General features: G+C 39.5%; 2 protein-coding genes across 2 annotated transcripts; both read right to left on the bottom strand.

Annotated features, from left to right (window-relative positions):
- Window positions 1–112: 112 nt before the first annotated feature.
- On the bottom strand, window positions 113–6,814 carry marc1 (mitochondrial amidoxime reducing component 1). The gene is made up of 7 exons (XM_026151525.1): window positions 6,413–6,814; window positions 3,118–3,288; window positions 2,641–2,803; window positions 2,406–2,549; window positions 2,063–2,124; window positions 1,768–1,839; window positions 113–624 (listed from the first exon to the last, which is right to left on the bottom strand). Exons 1-7 carry the CDS (start codon window positions 6,661–6,663, stop codon window positions 498–500), a joined length of 990 nt encoding a protein of 329 aa, XP_026007310.1. The 5' UTR covers window positions 6,664–6,814; the 3' UTR covers window positions 113–497.
- A 3,124-nt stretch (window positions 6,815–9,938) lies between these two features.
- Window positions 9,939–15,501, bottom strand: kcnk3b (potassium channel, subfamily K, member 3b). The gene is made up of 2 exons (XM_026151520.1): window positions 14,501–15,501; window positions 9,939–13,314 (listed from the first exon to the last, which is right to left on the bottom strand). The coding sequence occupies exons 1-2, from the start codon at window positions 14,781–14,783 to the stop codon at window positions 12,425–12,427; spliced, it is 1,173 nt and encodes a 390-aa protein (XP_026007305.1). The 5' UTR covers window positions 14,784–15,501; the 3' UTR covers window positions 9,939–12,424.
- Between the last annotated feature and the right edge of the window lie 788 nt (window positions 15,502–16,289).

Raw genomic sequence — 16,289 nt, 5'->3', positions numbered from 1 at the left:
AATTATGAGCAGTGAGATGGATGATTTACAAATAGTTTTGCAAAGTTTAACACTAGAAGTGATCAAACCCAGCAGTACGTCTCTGCCGTGTTCATTCCAGGAAGCACTTTAGTACAAAGACTTAAGGCAATTTTATTTATTTCTTCAATAGCAGCATGTAATTTCAGGTTTTAATAACCAGCTGGAATATTGAGCAGATGTTAGCAATATTTTCAAATCAGGTTCTATTAGCTGATTAAGAGGCGGTCAAATCATCAAAAATTGAGACCAAAAAAAAAACAGAAAAAAGGCCGGGGTGGCAAACTGAATGATTAATACTAATGCTGTGCTACTTTTTAAAATGTTATTTCAAAGCAGTTAATTTCTGTCCATTTCTAGTCTCCTATTTGCTTACACTACATGAATTTAAGTGCTTTCTTCAGTCTGATATCAAAGACGACTTGTGACTTCTGAGTGTTTTGACTTCAGGTTTGGCCCCTCTCTCCTGACGCCTTCTATCAGCGGGTGATCTTGTAAACCACATCGCCAACCTGAAAGATGCCCGTCTTCTTCACGTTGTGCAGCTGTCCAAACAGTGGAGAAGTTTTATAGATGTGCTTCTCAGATGGTTTGCACAGGCGATAGCTGGGAGTTCAGAGACATTTTAGATGTGACAGACAGAAAGAAAAAAAAAAAAAAAAAGCCCACTGTGAGGTTAAAACAGACTCACTGGCAACTTTATTATTAGGTACACCTTGCTAGTGCCAGATTGGAGATAATTGTCCTTTCAAAACCAACGTAATTTTTTGCCGCAGAGATTCAACAACATTTCTCTGAGATTTTGATCCATATTGACATGATGGCAACACACATTTTCTGCAGATTTTGACATCAATTTCTGACCCTATAATATGAACATCACAGCAGAAATCAGGGCTCATCAGACCAGAAGTCTTTCCAGTCTTTTTGTCTAATTTTGGTGAGGCCATGGGAATTGTAGCCTCAGTTTTCTATTTTTGGCTGACAGGACTGGCACCTGGTGTGCCTGCTGTAGGCCATCTGCTTCATGGTTTGACGTGTGTGCGTTCAGAGATGCTCTTCTGCATACCTTGGTTGCAACGAGTGAGTATTGTGGCTACTGCTGCCTTCCTTTCTCCCCCTTCCTCTGACCTCTGGTATCACCAAGGCTTTTCTTTTGTCACCTGATGCTTTCTTTGTTTTGGACCATACTCTAAACCCTACTCAGTAGATCAACAGTTTCCGAAATACTCAGTTTAGCCTGTTTGGTACTAAAAACTTTGCTACATTCAAAGTCCCCTTTCTTCCCGGATGCCCGCCCCTCCCTGAGCCTGATTCTGCTGGAGGCTTCTTCCTGTTAAAAGGGAGATTTTTTCCCCCGACTGTCGCTAAACCACTTGCTCATATGATTGTTGGGTTTTCTCTTTTCTTTGTATTATTGTAGGGTCTTTACCTTACAATAGTGCCTTGACTATTATTGTGATTTGGCACTCAATAAATAAAATTGAACTGAACTGTGAAGCCCAGTTTGAATGTCAGCAGGCTATCTTGGTCATGTCTACATGCCTAAATGTCATGCAACTGGCTGATCAGAGAGTTGCGTTAACGAGCAGAAGAACAGGTGTACCTAACAAAGTGGCCACTGTTTGTACATAGAAATACAACATTACTCAAAAAAAAAAACATTCAAAAATATTTTTTAAAAAACCCTTTCCTAATAATAATAATAATAATAATAATAATAATATTAATATTGAGGTAAAATGTTACTTTTTCAGTGTTTCCAGAGGCTCTTTTCTGCTGATTACACCAGTCTCTGGATCGACTGTGGTGAAAAGACACCTGGTAAAAAACAAAGCAAAACAAACTTACAGGTACGTTTGCATCCATTTAACCCCTAAATCATTTTTAACTTAAAAACACACACATTCACTTTGCCTGACAATTGCTTATTTCTAAAAATCAAACTGCACAGACCAGCAATGACTCTTTGGATTTGCTCTTGTTGATAAATGCACTGATTCTGTGTGTGATTAAAATGTGCGCGTAGCATCCACAGTGTTACCTTCCACATGCCATTACACGCTGCAGTCGCACACTGCCAATCTGGAGCTCTTCCCACGAATCCTGAAAAAGCAAAGCAGTTGGTTTTGGAGTTGGAGACAAATTTAGTCCACGCTGTTCACACCGAAAAGGGTGAGTTATTAGTCACAAGTAAAAGGGCCAAATGATCGTCTTTTCAGCCAGGAAAAATAAAACAAAAGCTAATCACCAGTAGTGCAGACAGACATGAGAGCTAATATTTTTAAGACCTTAACTGGCTCTAAACTAGTTTTTGCTTTTCTTTGTAGACAAGAATATCAGGAGGTACGAGCATTAGTTTTTTAGGCAAAGGCTGAACAACGCACCTCATCGAATGGTTTACAGTCACTTATCACAATGTTGGGGCGGAAGCGCTCAACCGTGACTCCCTTCTCTAACTTGCTGCTGAGATCCTTAACAGAAGCCTCTGACAGCAGCATCACAGGTCCAAAATCTGGGTAGGCCACCTCCTGGATAACACATCACAACAGGATCAGGGCATTTTGGCTTGAAAGATGCATCAAATTTAAGCATTAAAATAAACTACAAAGCATGTAGCACCTCAAATTGTTGGTAAACAGCCTCTTTCTCAGCTGGTTTTCTAGGCCTCATGCAAGGTTCAAAGTGCACCAGGCGATAGGTTTTCTCTGCCTTAAGGTAATGAGTAAGCCAGTGAGACACTTTGTCACCACAATCCCGGCCCTGAATGTCAACGCCAAACACTCTACAGGACAAAAAAGTAAATAAACACAAAAACACAGAAGAAGCATTTATGTAAATCTCAAACTAGAGGTTAGAAAAAACGCCACTGATTATTTGGTCAATTTATCAAAAGATTCAGACTCTGAAAGGCAGAATTATCACTTTATGACTGTATTAATTCACTGACTGGTCCAGGTTCAGTTTGCATCCACGTCAAACTAAACTTTACATTCAAAATGCATTCACTTCATAACTTTACTATATAAGATACAGTAAGAAACTGAATTATCCACCAAAAGAAGACCGAGCAGTATAAATTAAAAGAAGACGTAGCACCTGCAGTCGAGGACGGGGTTGTCGGGCTGTTTGATGGGGAACTTGAGTTCCTCCATGTTTGGGCCGTTTAAGCAAACCTGTCCTCCCTCACAGGTCAGAGACACCAAAACCAGACGTGGCTCCTGTCTGCCTGTCACCATGTGACCGTCCTCTGTCACCACCATCCAGTGTCTGCAAACAAAACAAATAGAAAGCTGGATTTCCCTCACCCATCTGCATTATTTGGCATCCCAATTTAATTCCATCATCTGGCAAGAAACCCACACAAACTCAAGACAATATTAAAGGAATAGTGAAAAACGGATAACAAGATGGGAATCAATGACATCACAGGTTGCCATGGCAAAACTGAGTCATACAGAAATCCCAGATTTACGTCATAATTTATTAATATCCCCTGGTTGAAAATTTTTCTGGGTGTCATCCAGAAAGGCTCATGCAAGGTAGCACTGTCAACACATGTATTTAAAGAGTTAGAAAATAGGATATCCTTTCATAATAAAAGTTCCCTTATAATAAATATCTATACCCAAATTTTGAACTACAGCTCTGTTTTGAATGTATAAATAGCATGACATCCTTAATGTGTCAGCGAGGAGGGAGAGCATTTTTTGAAGTTAAAAATATTTATTATATTATAAATATAATAGATATTATATAACCATGTATAATCATTACAACTGTTAAACACTGTCCTCACTGTTACATTAAAAAAAAAATCCTCTTACCCACCATTTATATTTATCAGTATTAATTCAACATTAAACAACACTTGGGGTACAAAAACATTTGCTTTTTGAAAACTAGTTTGTGCATTTGAAGAAGCAGTGCTGGGAAACCTTGTGTGTGTGGGACTCGTACATGTGTTCTCTGTACTTAGCTCAGGCGCTTTTATAATCTTATGACCGTCCCCTTTTATCTGCGTTTTTATCTCACTTTAATCTTGGTTAGCTCAGACTAAATATATTTACTTTTTACTTTGCAGGTGCAAATCTGATGTATTTGCCTTCACGTAGGACCTTTGTACAAGTGAAAGTTTTATCCCACACTTACTTAAAATATTTATACATCCCATATCCGTGACCAATTTTGAAACACCAGTTAACCTCAAATGCACGTCTTTTCTCTGTGACAGGAAGCTGGAAAACCTGCAGTAAACTCATGTAGAAAGATCCCAGTTGGGAATTTAACCAGGAACCTTCTTGCTGCGGGGTGACAGCACCAACCCTTCCTGCCTGTCTCTGCAGGAATCTGGACAAGTGTGGCGGCAGCATAGGCACCTTTTGTGATGATGCAAGGGTCCCCCTTGAACTCTGATATTATGACTAATAATCATTTATATTTATTGGCTTTTTGTACACTGAAGCCGTTTTAAGCCAAATCTGACCGATTTCTCCTGATGGATTAGACCAGACCTTCCCAAAGTGTGGGGCGCAGAGCCATGGCAGGGGGGGGGGAGACAACTAAATGCTTGGACACTGCTAGCACAGGTGTCTACAGAAACGCAAAGCAGGAGATGAAGCATCGCTGAATGTGTTTCCAAACCAACTTCATTCTAAGCCAAAGACTAGAAAATATGGTGAAGCATATCTTCCCTTTGGCTTCATCTGCACAAGTGCCAAGGTAGGTCTCCCCTGCAGAGACAAACAGTATCCCACATTCGTGATTTTTAGTTCACAAACACTTCTTGTAATGACTAACTACTCCTGACAATTTGGAGATGTACATACTATACTATACTTTATACAGTAAAGTTACAGTGGGATACAAATAACATCAGGCTGATCCTGCCACGATTTGTCCCCTGGGTTCAAATCACGGACAAACAGTATCCCACAGCTGTTTATGTTTTTAAGCCCATTTTGCACAGAGAGGCATTTTTTGAAAAATGTATTGATAGCAATGTTGAATATTATTACACAGGAAAAAAAAAAACAACTACATGTAAAATAATGACACCGTGATGCCTCTGCCTTTGTAAATGGAGGAACAGTAACTGCATGTAAAACCTGCAGATAGAGACAAAATACTGTTAATCTGACTATCTGCCATTCTGCAATTCATCTCATGTAAACAATAACGTGGCGCACAGCGTGACGTGAAAAAAGGCGCATACCTTTGACGTTGCATGACGAACTCTGTATTCCTCGTCCACAGGTAAAGGCAAAAAAGGAGTTTTTAAAAAAATCTCCGTTTTCGGTGATTCGAAACGCCGTTTACGTGTGGACGAAACAGCTGCGTGTTCAAAAATACCCGTGTAGGTGCGGACGCAGCGTAAAAGAGTTAGTAGTTTATTTTATTACTACCTGTAATTTATTGCAGATTACTTGTATTTGCTTAATTGTTTACTAAATGTTTGAGGTGTGAAATAAACCGCAATGGAGCAAAATATGGGTGTGTGTGGTTAGAGGATGTGTGTGTGTGCGCGCGCGCGCGCACGCGGGAGGGGGGGGCGCGAACATTTTTTCTTATAAAACAAAGGGGGGCCCAGCAAAAAAAAAAAAAGTTTAGGAACCACTGGATTAGACAAACGTCTGTATTCCAGGTTCCCACAGAGACATGGACTTGCTGTTGAAACAGTAAAACTGCATAGGCATGATGGTTATTTATGGTACACTTAAAACCATAAGGAACAGAGGTAAGAAGTACGGTAATGTGTGAAATGTTTTAACCATGGCAGTGTGATTTTGTTTAATTGTCTCCCATATTCTTTACCCGAGTAAAAAATGCTCTGTTAGAATCTGGTTTGATATCCATGTTGACACAAACACACCCACACACAAACCAAAATAAAACATAATTAATTAATTAATATTTACACAGTAGCTTATCATTAACTATATAAACGTTTTGTACTATGCTTTTGTTAATTTAAATGCCGTTTTGTTTTTTGTTTTGTTTTTTTTACACAAAAACTTATTCCCTATATAAACTTTATTATTCGTCAATTGTTCATAAAACATTAACTGAAAAATAATCTGGGGGCTTCCGTGCAGGGGTGTCTCCAGGATTTTTTAGGGGAGGGTCCATGGGAATATCAGAAAGTTCCTACAGATTTTTTTTTTTTTTTAAACAAAGTGGTTGAAAATTCACTGACTTGTTGTGATTTCATGAATTGAAAGACCTCATGTCTCCATAAGAAGACAAGTAGGAGACGTCGCTGCCCTGCAGTAAGATTTAATGGCGAAGTAACGAAGAATGGTTACAGCGGTAAATATATTTTATTTAATTAAACGGTGGAACTAATTAACAATAAATAAATTTTATTTATTTATTTATTTATTGCAATACTCACCGATCCTGCAGCTCTCCGAACTTCAGCCCCATTTTCTGGCACTCTGCAAGCGCCAAAGGCACCGCTTTGCCAGACTTGAGAGGGTGAATGAGGAGCTGCGACACTACGCCCACACGAACAGCTTTTTCTGGCTTTCGCAGGTATTTATATCCAAGACCGAGTCCCAGAATTGCAAATCCGGCTCCGCCGATCAGAAGAGCGGCTTTCTTATTCTGGGACACTGCGTCCGCAGCCAGCTTCCTCAGATCCATTTTGAAGCCTCGAAGAATTTTTCGGACTCTGAACTTTTGTTAAAGTGACAGCGGCCTCTGCGTGCGACGTTCAGAGACCCTGGGTCAGCAGCAGCACGCTGCAGGGAGACCGTTTTATTAACGTGATGCACTTCAGCTGCTGTGAGTGACTGAGCAACAAGGACTTCTTGTTTATTTTGCTTCACCACTAATGATCTCAAAGCTCTCTCACCTCTGAAATTTTTCAAACATCATGCATCACATTTCTTTCTTTCTCCATAACCTGTAACTTTAAGATGCCAGTGAGTAATTAATTATCTCCAATCTGTCAAATCAATCTTGTGTTGGAAAATGTAGAAGATATAAAATTGTTTTTGAAATCACATAAACACCAAGGACACTTTAGTCCATCTGTTTAATTGGCAGCAACAATGAGAGGCAAACCTTCAGTTTTAACCTGCTCAGATTTTTTTCCCCAGAAACAGAGAAGAAACCAAGTGATGTAAGGTCATAGCTGACCTTCTCAGTGAAACTATTTTTGTCTTTGACATAGATACTCAGGTCTATAGCCAAAGTAGAAAACAGCAGATGCTTCAGCCGTGGGGGGTCAATACAGGGATTTGTCGGATGGATAGTCCTTCTGTTGCTTTTTTGTGCTTCATGTCTGATGGCTGAGGGCAGATTCACAGGCACCAAGCCAGGCTTTGCAAGATGGTTTGATGTTGCAATGGCAGGCAAATCTTGATAACGAGATGCGGTCCTAATTGCCCTGAGCACACTTTGATGTATCAATTTCATTCTAGGTGCATAAAGAAATCTTTATTTTTATAAAGCCTAAAATGAGCCTGCTTCCTGTTACTGGGCCTCTAATCCACTTTAATGATGCTTTATTTTGGAAAATTAGAGCGCCGCTTTCACTTAAAATCACTCAGACCAGTGGTTTTCAACACAAAAATATAACAACAGGCTCAAAATAAATCTGAGGGTTCACGAAAAACAGAAGAAAGTTTTCAGCTTTTCACAGAGTTGATATCATAATATGGAACTGCGCAAATGTCTTGAGCCACCTCTCATTTCTTTCTTTTTTTCTTGTTTTTTCAGAAAAATGGGAAATAGATGTAGTTTGTTAAAAGATGCAAACACATGTGGAAATACAGTATAGTATTCTTATTCTTCTGAACTCTATTGGACAAGCTTTCTTTAAGTAGACATCAGGAATCGTTCTCCAGGCTTCTTGAAGGACAGGCAAAGCTCCACTTCAATAATATCCAGGTATACCTTCACTGCACTGACATCCTGTTTGGGGTCATTTTCACACTTAAATTTGAAACTATTATGAGATAGTGGCCAGATGATGTCACCAACTGATCTCCTCTGTATCCACTTGGGAAAAAAATATCAAATTTGGATTCATCACCCCATAAGACCTGTTGGCACCTGAGACCATTGCTGATGAGGTTTCAGTGAGCAGAACCAAAAGTTTGCTGAGATATGTCAGGTACAAGGACTGGACTGGAAAGTGAAAAAGCAGCCAAAACTTTGAAAGACCTTCAGAAAGACTAGATGACTGTTCCTCAAGACCAAACGTACAAGAAAGTCCAGATCCTTGGAAATATTTTTAAAAAGAGTGACGAATCAACACTCCTGAAGAATACTATATATTTATAATATATAAACACAATATTTGACCTTAAACAAGATAGTCCAAAACCCCCAACTTTTACACATACCTTTATTTTATTGCACAATTGCAAATTATTACATTTTTGAAACTGTATTCCTTTAATGAAAATGGTGATTTAAGACTTCAGATATCAGTGACACATATTGCCAAGGAAACAGTAAGACTTTCTCTCATTGGTCTATAATAGCCAAATCAGTTTTTTATTAAAATGAAAAAAAGAAAAAATGAGTTGTGTTCTGGTAGCATATTTAAAGCTCAAACATCAGCACCTTCCCCTAAACTGAAAGTGCAGCATCAAAGTGACGTGTTTCTATGACATAATGATGCATTGCCAAACTTTTGCTCGTGACTAACCTGCTGTAGGTTGTCCAGAACTGGACTGAAGTCAGAATTCCCAGGGGGAAACCATCTGGACCAAACAGTCATTTCTATACATTCAGCAGGCTTTTTTTTTCTTTCACACAGCACATGTTGATAAGCAGCATGGAGATCGTAAGTCACATGATTACAGCTTATATGGCCTGTAGATGGTGATTTTGTGAGCAGGAAAACAACAGTTAAAACTCAATATTATTCATTTATTGGATAAAATATTCAAATTTTCGGTATTTCTATGGATCTTTTTTTCTTTTTTTCCCCTATGATAGCACAAAACAGTACAGTATTGTGTACTGTTTTATGATCAGAGGGTATTGTTGGACAAATGAATAGTCTCAACTATACATACATACAATCCTTGGCAGGGTATGTATAAAAAAATTCAAGTGCTCTTTGATTGTTCAAGTACTATTTAAGCCTTTGTCATCATGGAAAACAGCAAGAAGAAGAGAAACCTTTGTGCCATTGCAACTTTCAATTCAGTTCAATTCAATGTTATTTATATAGACTCAAGGCGCTTTATACGCAACGTGATCTACTACTTTAAACTAATGCAGTACTTGCACGAAATGTACAACTGACTGCTATTTTATGAGGCAAAAAGTCACATTCATTGTTTTCCTTCCTTTATCATGTGTGGACAGCACTGATTTATTTCCATCCACCACAAAAGGTCAGTTCCAGTAACACAGATCAGATCAGACCCAGACGTGCATAAAATAGCGTTCAGGATTTCCCTCTTAAGGCAAAAAAAAAAAAAAGTTTAAAGAAAAAAACAAAACAGCCAAATCCTCAAGAATTTGTGACGTTCACTTTGTTTCCAGAGCAACACTGAATAAAATCATGACTCATGTGTTTGTGCCTCAGGTGGAGAGTTTACACATGTTACAAAAATCCAGAGAGAACAGGTAGGATCTGACAGCTTTTGTGTTTTTGTATAAATTTACAATAATTTATTACTTAATCTATTAGCTGATGAACAGAAAATTAATCTACCACAATTTAAATAATAAATAAATATTAATTTTAGCTACAGTATGTGCAAAAGTCTTGAGCCACCCCTCATTTCCTTGTATTTGCTTCCATGGAGCCGGACTTTCTTGAAATCTTAATGGTCTTGATTAAGTTCTCCAGGCTTATTATGTCCTTTTTCACTCTTTTTCAGTCCAGTCCTTCAACCATTTTCAGAGGAATGTTTTTCTTTGTTTGTTAAGCCACTTAACACTGACCTATATGAATCATTCAAACAAAAACAGCACCTAACCCAAGGGATGAACCAGTCTTGTACCTACACATAGCAGATAACTTAATACACACATAATTAGTTGCCACTTCATTCGTTGAATATATGAAAAATGCCAGACTGTCGAGAAGTAATTCTTAAGGAAAGGAAGCAGCAAGGAAAGGCGTGGTCTTGTGAGTGCGTACAGCCATCTGTGAAAGATGTTGGAGACTCTTTGATGGTTTGGTACTACATTTCAGCCAGTGGTGTTGGGGATCTTGTTAAAATTGATGGAAATATGAACAAAGATTTCATCACTTAGAGATCATCAGATTTTGATCCACCATATAATACCATCTAGAAAGTGTCTGCTTGGAAACGGCTTAATTTTTCTGCATGACAATGATCCCAAACACAATCCCAGTGCAGCGAAAACATACCTGGAACACTATCAGTTGAGGATCAGCCTCCCCAGAGCCCGGACACCAACATTATTGAAGCAGTGTGGGATCATCTTGACACTGAACAGAACAAAAGGGAGTCAACAACCCAAAAGGAAATTTGAATGTTCCTCAAGAAGCCTGGAGAACTATTCCTGAAGACTACATAAAGAAATGAGAAGGAATTCTGCTTTAGAGAGTTCAGGCTGTTTTAAAGAATCAATGTGGTCATTAGCAAAATCTGAGCGAGAGACTCTGTTTTTACCCTGTTTTCTATATTACATTTGCATGTTTCAATAAATTTCTGCATCCATCCAAAAATCAATAAAAAAGATTTTAGTGCTTTTTTTTCTTAAATAAATGAAATAGCTTAAGAAGTTAATCATCTATTGAAGCTGCTGGAAATAAACTGAGTGTGACATCGCATCATGTTGCCCACAGAAAAATACACCACTAAGCACCAAACTCGGTTCAGAAACACAGGAAATACTAGCTGAGGGTGGATTTTTCCTTTTCCATCAATCACCCAGGCTCAGCCCATTGTGACATAATTGTCTGTGATTGGCAACCAGCTTATTATCCACTGTACCCCCTGCCACCTGCCACTCCAAGCTGCTGCTCAAATAGCCTGCTTCTACTTTTTGATCCAGAGGTGTGCTTCATATCTGTCTTAGATCTTAGGTTTTTGGCTTAGATCTATTCCCTTAATTCTAAATTACTTCTCAGTGGCTCAAACATGTAAACATTAAAACAATTCTTTTATTTAATCAGTGTAAAAAATACAACTTGTGGTTTAATGGGAGGTGGTTACTTGGCTTGGCACATGAACTAAAAAGCTGTTCACAGCTTGACATTTAACACTTTTTCGTTTGTACAAAAAAGTCAGTGAAACAGAATGCTTGTTAATAAGTGAGCTTTAGGGGGTAAAAAGGTATCAGCGTTTTAACAAACTCCTGCCACTTAGCGGGTATCTTGGCAATGTCACCAGGTGTTTACTGTATTTGGAAAATTATCTGTGTAAGTCTCGATCTAAACACACAGGAGCTTTGATTTTAATGTTCACGGGGACATGAATAAAGCACATATAGAAAGTTGGCAATGCTCCTTTTTGATGGGGCTGTTGGAGTTCTTGCTTCTTCCCACAAGTAATTTTTAAAATAGTGATTTCAGTGTTACACAACTAATCCAGTTGAGAGCGTTTCGCTCAGTGCTGATAAGTGTCTACTTGTGATCACCGCACTTATTTTCAAATGGATTTTTTAACTGCGCTTGAGATGTGATTTATTTTTTAACCTACCCACTTGTCACGTTACATAATTTAGTAGTGTCTGTGATGCACCTGTACTTTGGGCAAAGAGCCCTAGAAGTCTCATAACACCAGGGGCAGCTACACATGAGTCACATGAAATTTCTGGTATGTATCAGCTTTTCTGAAGCTTTGACAATCACGATTTGTTTCAGGGCGACATAAGGCAACTGATATGAGCCCAGTCACAAACACCATGGTGGAAAAAGTCCAGAAAATCATCATGATGCGTGCCTATCAAAGGAAAACACTGACCAGCTACAACATTAAGAAATAACCCCTGAGTTGAATCAGCACCTCTGAGATTATTACCAAAAACACAAAGTTTAGCTTTTGAGAGCTGCTGACTGACAGGTTTTAATCATTTATTCATTTTTTTATGTCACCCTTTCACTGTGCCACCGCTCCGAAGCCTCTGCTCTTACCTACACACTGCGCAGACGTATTGTTCATGTGCAGCTAACCAGATCAATTTCGACACACCTACAGGATTCCTCAAAGCATACTGGATGCCCTCGAATAACACCTCAGTTAAAAACACTGTGATGTTGCTCAAATATATATATTTGTGTTTACAGTACTCTATGTGCTTTTTTTCCCTTTTTGCACGTTATGCTTCTGGATTACTGGGATTGTAGCACCACAAACATCGACTTGCAGTCATGTCTTTGCTGAGGACTGCCAAGTATCTGCTGCCCACTTGGCAGTTATAGACAAATTATGCTGTAATGAAATCTGTTGTGCTGAAAAGGCTACACGGAGCTGCGTCTCTTAAACATCCTGAATGGAGAGAAAATGTGTAGGCCTGATATTGGGCTTATGCTCGTGCACTGACGTGGACTGCAAACGCAGCCTGTTGAGCCAGGCTCCATGTAGTGAGCACAGTCATTGTTCTGCTGCAAGTAGGCATCGGAGAATGTCATCTCCTGAGGGATCATGTTGGGTATGGAGTCCTGCTCCTTCTCCTCGCTCCTGTACCATAAGCAGGAGCAAATAGTCTGGAATTGAAGCACTTCAGTGTAGACACCTTTTAAATCTTTAGCCTTTGTGGTGTTATCTGCTACAGGTGTGGAGGAAGCTGATATTGAGACTGGTAACAGATGAGCCACCTCTCCTCTGGGCTTACTGACAGAGAGCAATGCCTTCTCCTTGGCGTCCCTGCGTTCATCCTCAGTGTTCATGGTCAGGAAGCGAAGCACCACCAGGTTTAGGAACGCTCCAATCACCGTCAGGCCCGTGAGGATGTAAACAAAGCAGAAAGCCACATATTTAGGGTCATTCTGCAGGGCCTCATTCTTCTGCAGAGCCACGTAGTCTCCAAAGCCAATAGTGGTGAGTGTAATGAAGCAGTAGTAGAAGGCATTTAAAAAGCTCCATCCCTCCGAGTGAGAGAATGCCACAGCCCCCACGCACAGGGTGCTCATACAGGAGAAGAAGCCCACCGTCACCATGTTTGCCATGGAGACCTCAGTGTGACGCATTCCCAGGCACTTCTTGGCTTGGTGCAGCAGGTATCTGACAAACGTGTTGATCCTCTCGCCCAGACTCTGGAACATGACCAGGGTCAGCGGGATCCCTAGGAGGGCGTAGAACATGCAGAACACTTTCCCTGAGTCGGTGCTCGGCGCCGCGTGGCCATAACCTGAGACAGGGAATATTGCATATCTTTAGACATCTTCGCCTCTATTCTTTTGCCGTGGTGAGTCATAGCAAGAGACGGCCTCACCTAATATAAATGCCTAAGAACAGCAGCTGCTTGATTTAATTCCACAGGAAACCAACACACACTCCCACTAAGAGAAAAAGGGAAAGCCCAGGGAAACGATTCAGCTTGGCATTAATGTAGTGAACTTACTTCTACTTTATTTATAACTCGCAGATTGTTGACAGCATAGACATTGCAATATTTATAAATATAACTTATGCTGAAGTGAACCAGAACCAAAGCCATAGACATCTCCATATCTTTTCTTCTTCATATGGCATCATTAAATGATCTTTTTATTCCATAATAAATAATTAAATTACACCTGGTGTTGTTTTGTCTTTAATCATCCAAGAAAGCCACAATGGCATACAATTATTCTGATTTACTTAGACAGTCATAATAACGATTCAGTGTCCATGTCTCTGTGTGTCTTAGCTATTACATTTGAGATAAATATCACTTTTCTGATTGGTAAGCCAATTACAGCCACTCTGAAAATATAACTGAAAGAATAAAGATCTGCTGCACAAAAAGATGCTTTTTTGAATAATGTTACCTACCCAGAAGGGATGAAAGCCTGTAAGCAAAGCTTCATTTTGTTCAAGAATATTAAAGTAAAATTCAGCGTTGATGAGCACAGCAAACACATGAAAATTTTGGGGTTATTATAGGATATGTCAAGTCTGATCCATTTCCAAAATGTTTCCAAATAAACTGTATAAGGCATGAGAAGAAAATAGGTTTTTTAATCATACTATCAAGGTACAACCTCCTCATTTAAAATACAAACTAGCAACAATGTGCTAACAAGTGAAGGTTTAATTTTTCCACTCTTTTAGGAAACAGAATCTTCAGCTTTAAAAATGTTTTAAATATTTTTTTTATAGTGCTACAGACAGGATTTTCTTTGTCTAAGTAGTTTGAAGAGACCCCAGGAATTGTGGGAAGTCATAGGTGTTCTTTATTTATCTGTTGTTTTAAATGAGACACACAAACTAACGTAAGGGGGGCTCCGGTGACTCCACTACCTCTAAAAATGTTTCCTCCGGCCCTGCGCTGAACATCTCTCAATGAAATGCAATAAGACATCACATGTATTGATTAAATAACTGTTGCTCACCTATCGTCGTAATCACAGTGATGGCGAAGTAAAAGGACCCAGCAAATTTCCACTGGACCCCTGCTTTGTGAGGATTGAGCTGTAAAACGACATGCTCGAGCTCTTCGAAGTTCTCTTTGGTCAAGTTATATTTGCGCATGAGTTCGTACTTTCTGGCGTCGAGCTTCCTCTTGTGACTTTTCTCCTGCTTCGACTCCAGGGTCTCGAAGACGGCCGCTCCGACCACCAGGTAGGTGAGGATGCTCATGATGAGGGCGAGAGTCCTGGCGTTTTGTCTCTTCATGATAATAAGGAGAGGGGGAGAGAAAAATCGAGCGCAGGTGGGAGCTGAGGCTCTCTGCCACCTTCTCCTGACGGACTCCGGATCCAACAGAGGGGGGACTTTGGAGAAGGAGCTGTTCTCTCAGCACCACCCCCACATCACAGTTGGGTTGCTACTGTATTTGGACTATTTGTCACCGACTTATATTTAGATTGCGCAGGAAAGGAACACAGGGCAATCCCACAGACTGTCAGAGGCGGCTTGTTGGAGTAGCAGCTCCAAGCAAAAGCGCTCATCTTCAAGGAGTTTATGCACTAAATATACAAAAGCACGGCCAGCCTCCGTCGTTGAGGCCAGAACGAGCACATTACTCCAGTTTCCAAGAAGAACGGTAGCGCCGAAAAAAAGATGGAAGAAGAAAAAAAAACAACTAAACTTGATATCCATGTGATCGTACACGTAAATATTTACCTAGTGGCTATTTAAACAAACCGGCTCTTCTGGTTCCCAAGTTGTCTAGCAACCTGACGATAACCGTTCTGTGCAAATATTTAAAAAAAGCGCATTCTCCTCACGGTGCGCTGCAGGATTCTTCAGATCAATTAAGATTATAAGAAAAAAATCCACAGGGGAAAAAATTAGAATTACTATTTGAGAGTAAAGAAGAGGTTCAAAGACAGACATAAGATTTCTAGTCGCCTATTATAACTTAACTTACCTAATGGTGGTTCACTATAAGGACGTCGGACCAATCCATATCAGAGGTGGAGACAGATTAGAAAAACTTCTTCACCAGAGACATTCTGGGTTGCAACTTCACAGGCTACTAAAACTCCTATATACGTTTTAATATATTGTGCTCCTTTTGAAATCTTGACATTTACACTTGCTTAAAGCTGTGTGTTTGTGTTTTATTGTATCTTATTAATTTAGGTAGCTTATATCAACTTAACTGCCCCCCCCCCCCCCCCATTTTTCTGTTTCTTGTGTTTCAGATAATTTGGATGACTATAATCGGTCATTGTTGTATATGATGTTTTTTTTCTTCTCCCCCTATTTTCTTCTTCTTTCTTCTTTTTCTGCTTTCTTCAGAATTTAATCTTCACTGATTGTATCATCATTGCGTCAGACCCTGATGGAGACTTTTTAGTCCTCGTGCTGTATTGCTCCAATTTGTTTTTTAAATAAATATTTTTTCATTCAAATCAATTGGAATGTTTTGTCATATGCACAACAATGCGTCCTTTCAGCTGCATATGTTTTGACCTGTGACAGCAGGGAGCCTCAGTTTCCTCAAACATCATCACAGGGAGCCAAAGTTGAAAGCGGGCATCACTTGAGCTTCCTGTCTGTGTGCTGCACTCACATCAGCATGTTTCACTAAATGGTGAAAGTTACAGAAAAGATCAAATTCCACTTTTCACTAACGCAGCTATTAAATCTTTCTAAATGCAACTTTTATCCCTTCCTCACACAGACAATAATGGAGAAGAATCATGCAAATGATGACAATTTGAATATTTTTCA

This window comes from Astatotilapia calliptera, chromosome 19 (assembly GCF_900246225.1).
Source record: "Astatotilapia calliptera chromosome 19, fAstCal1.2, whole genome shotgun sequence".
Classification (NCBI taxonomy): Eukaryota; Metazoa; Chordata; class Actinopteri; order Cichliformes; family Cichlidae; genus Astatotilapia; species Astatotilapia calliptera.
Note: the sequence above shows the minus strand (reverse complement) of the source record. Positions and strands in the feature narration are given on the sequence as shown.

Excerpts from the sequence above, each read along its gene's own strand:
- marc1 (XM_026151525.1), bottom strand. The coding sequence starts at position 6,663 with ATGGATCTGAGGAAGCTGGCTGCGGACGCAGTGTCCCAGAATAAGAAA. Across the intron at positions 3,289-6,412 it reads TTCGGAGAGCTGCAGGATCG|ACACTGGATGGTGGTGACAG; the intron begins GTGAGTATTGCA and ends TTTTGTTTGCAG. Across the intron at positions 625-1,767 it reads CCTCTGGAAACACTGAAAAA|CTATCGCCTGTGCAAACCAT; the intron begins GTAACATTTTAC and ends CTGAACTCCCAG.
- kcnk3b (XM_026151520.1), bottom strand. The coding sequence starts at position 14,783 with ATGAAGAGACAAAACGCCAGGACTCTCGCCCTCATCATGAGCATCCTC. Across the intron at positions 13,315-14,500 it reads CACTGTGATTACGACGATAG|GTTATGGCCACGCGGCGCCG; the intron begins GTGAGCAACAGT and ends TCCCTGTCTCAG.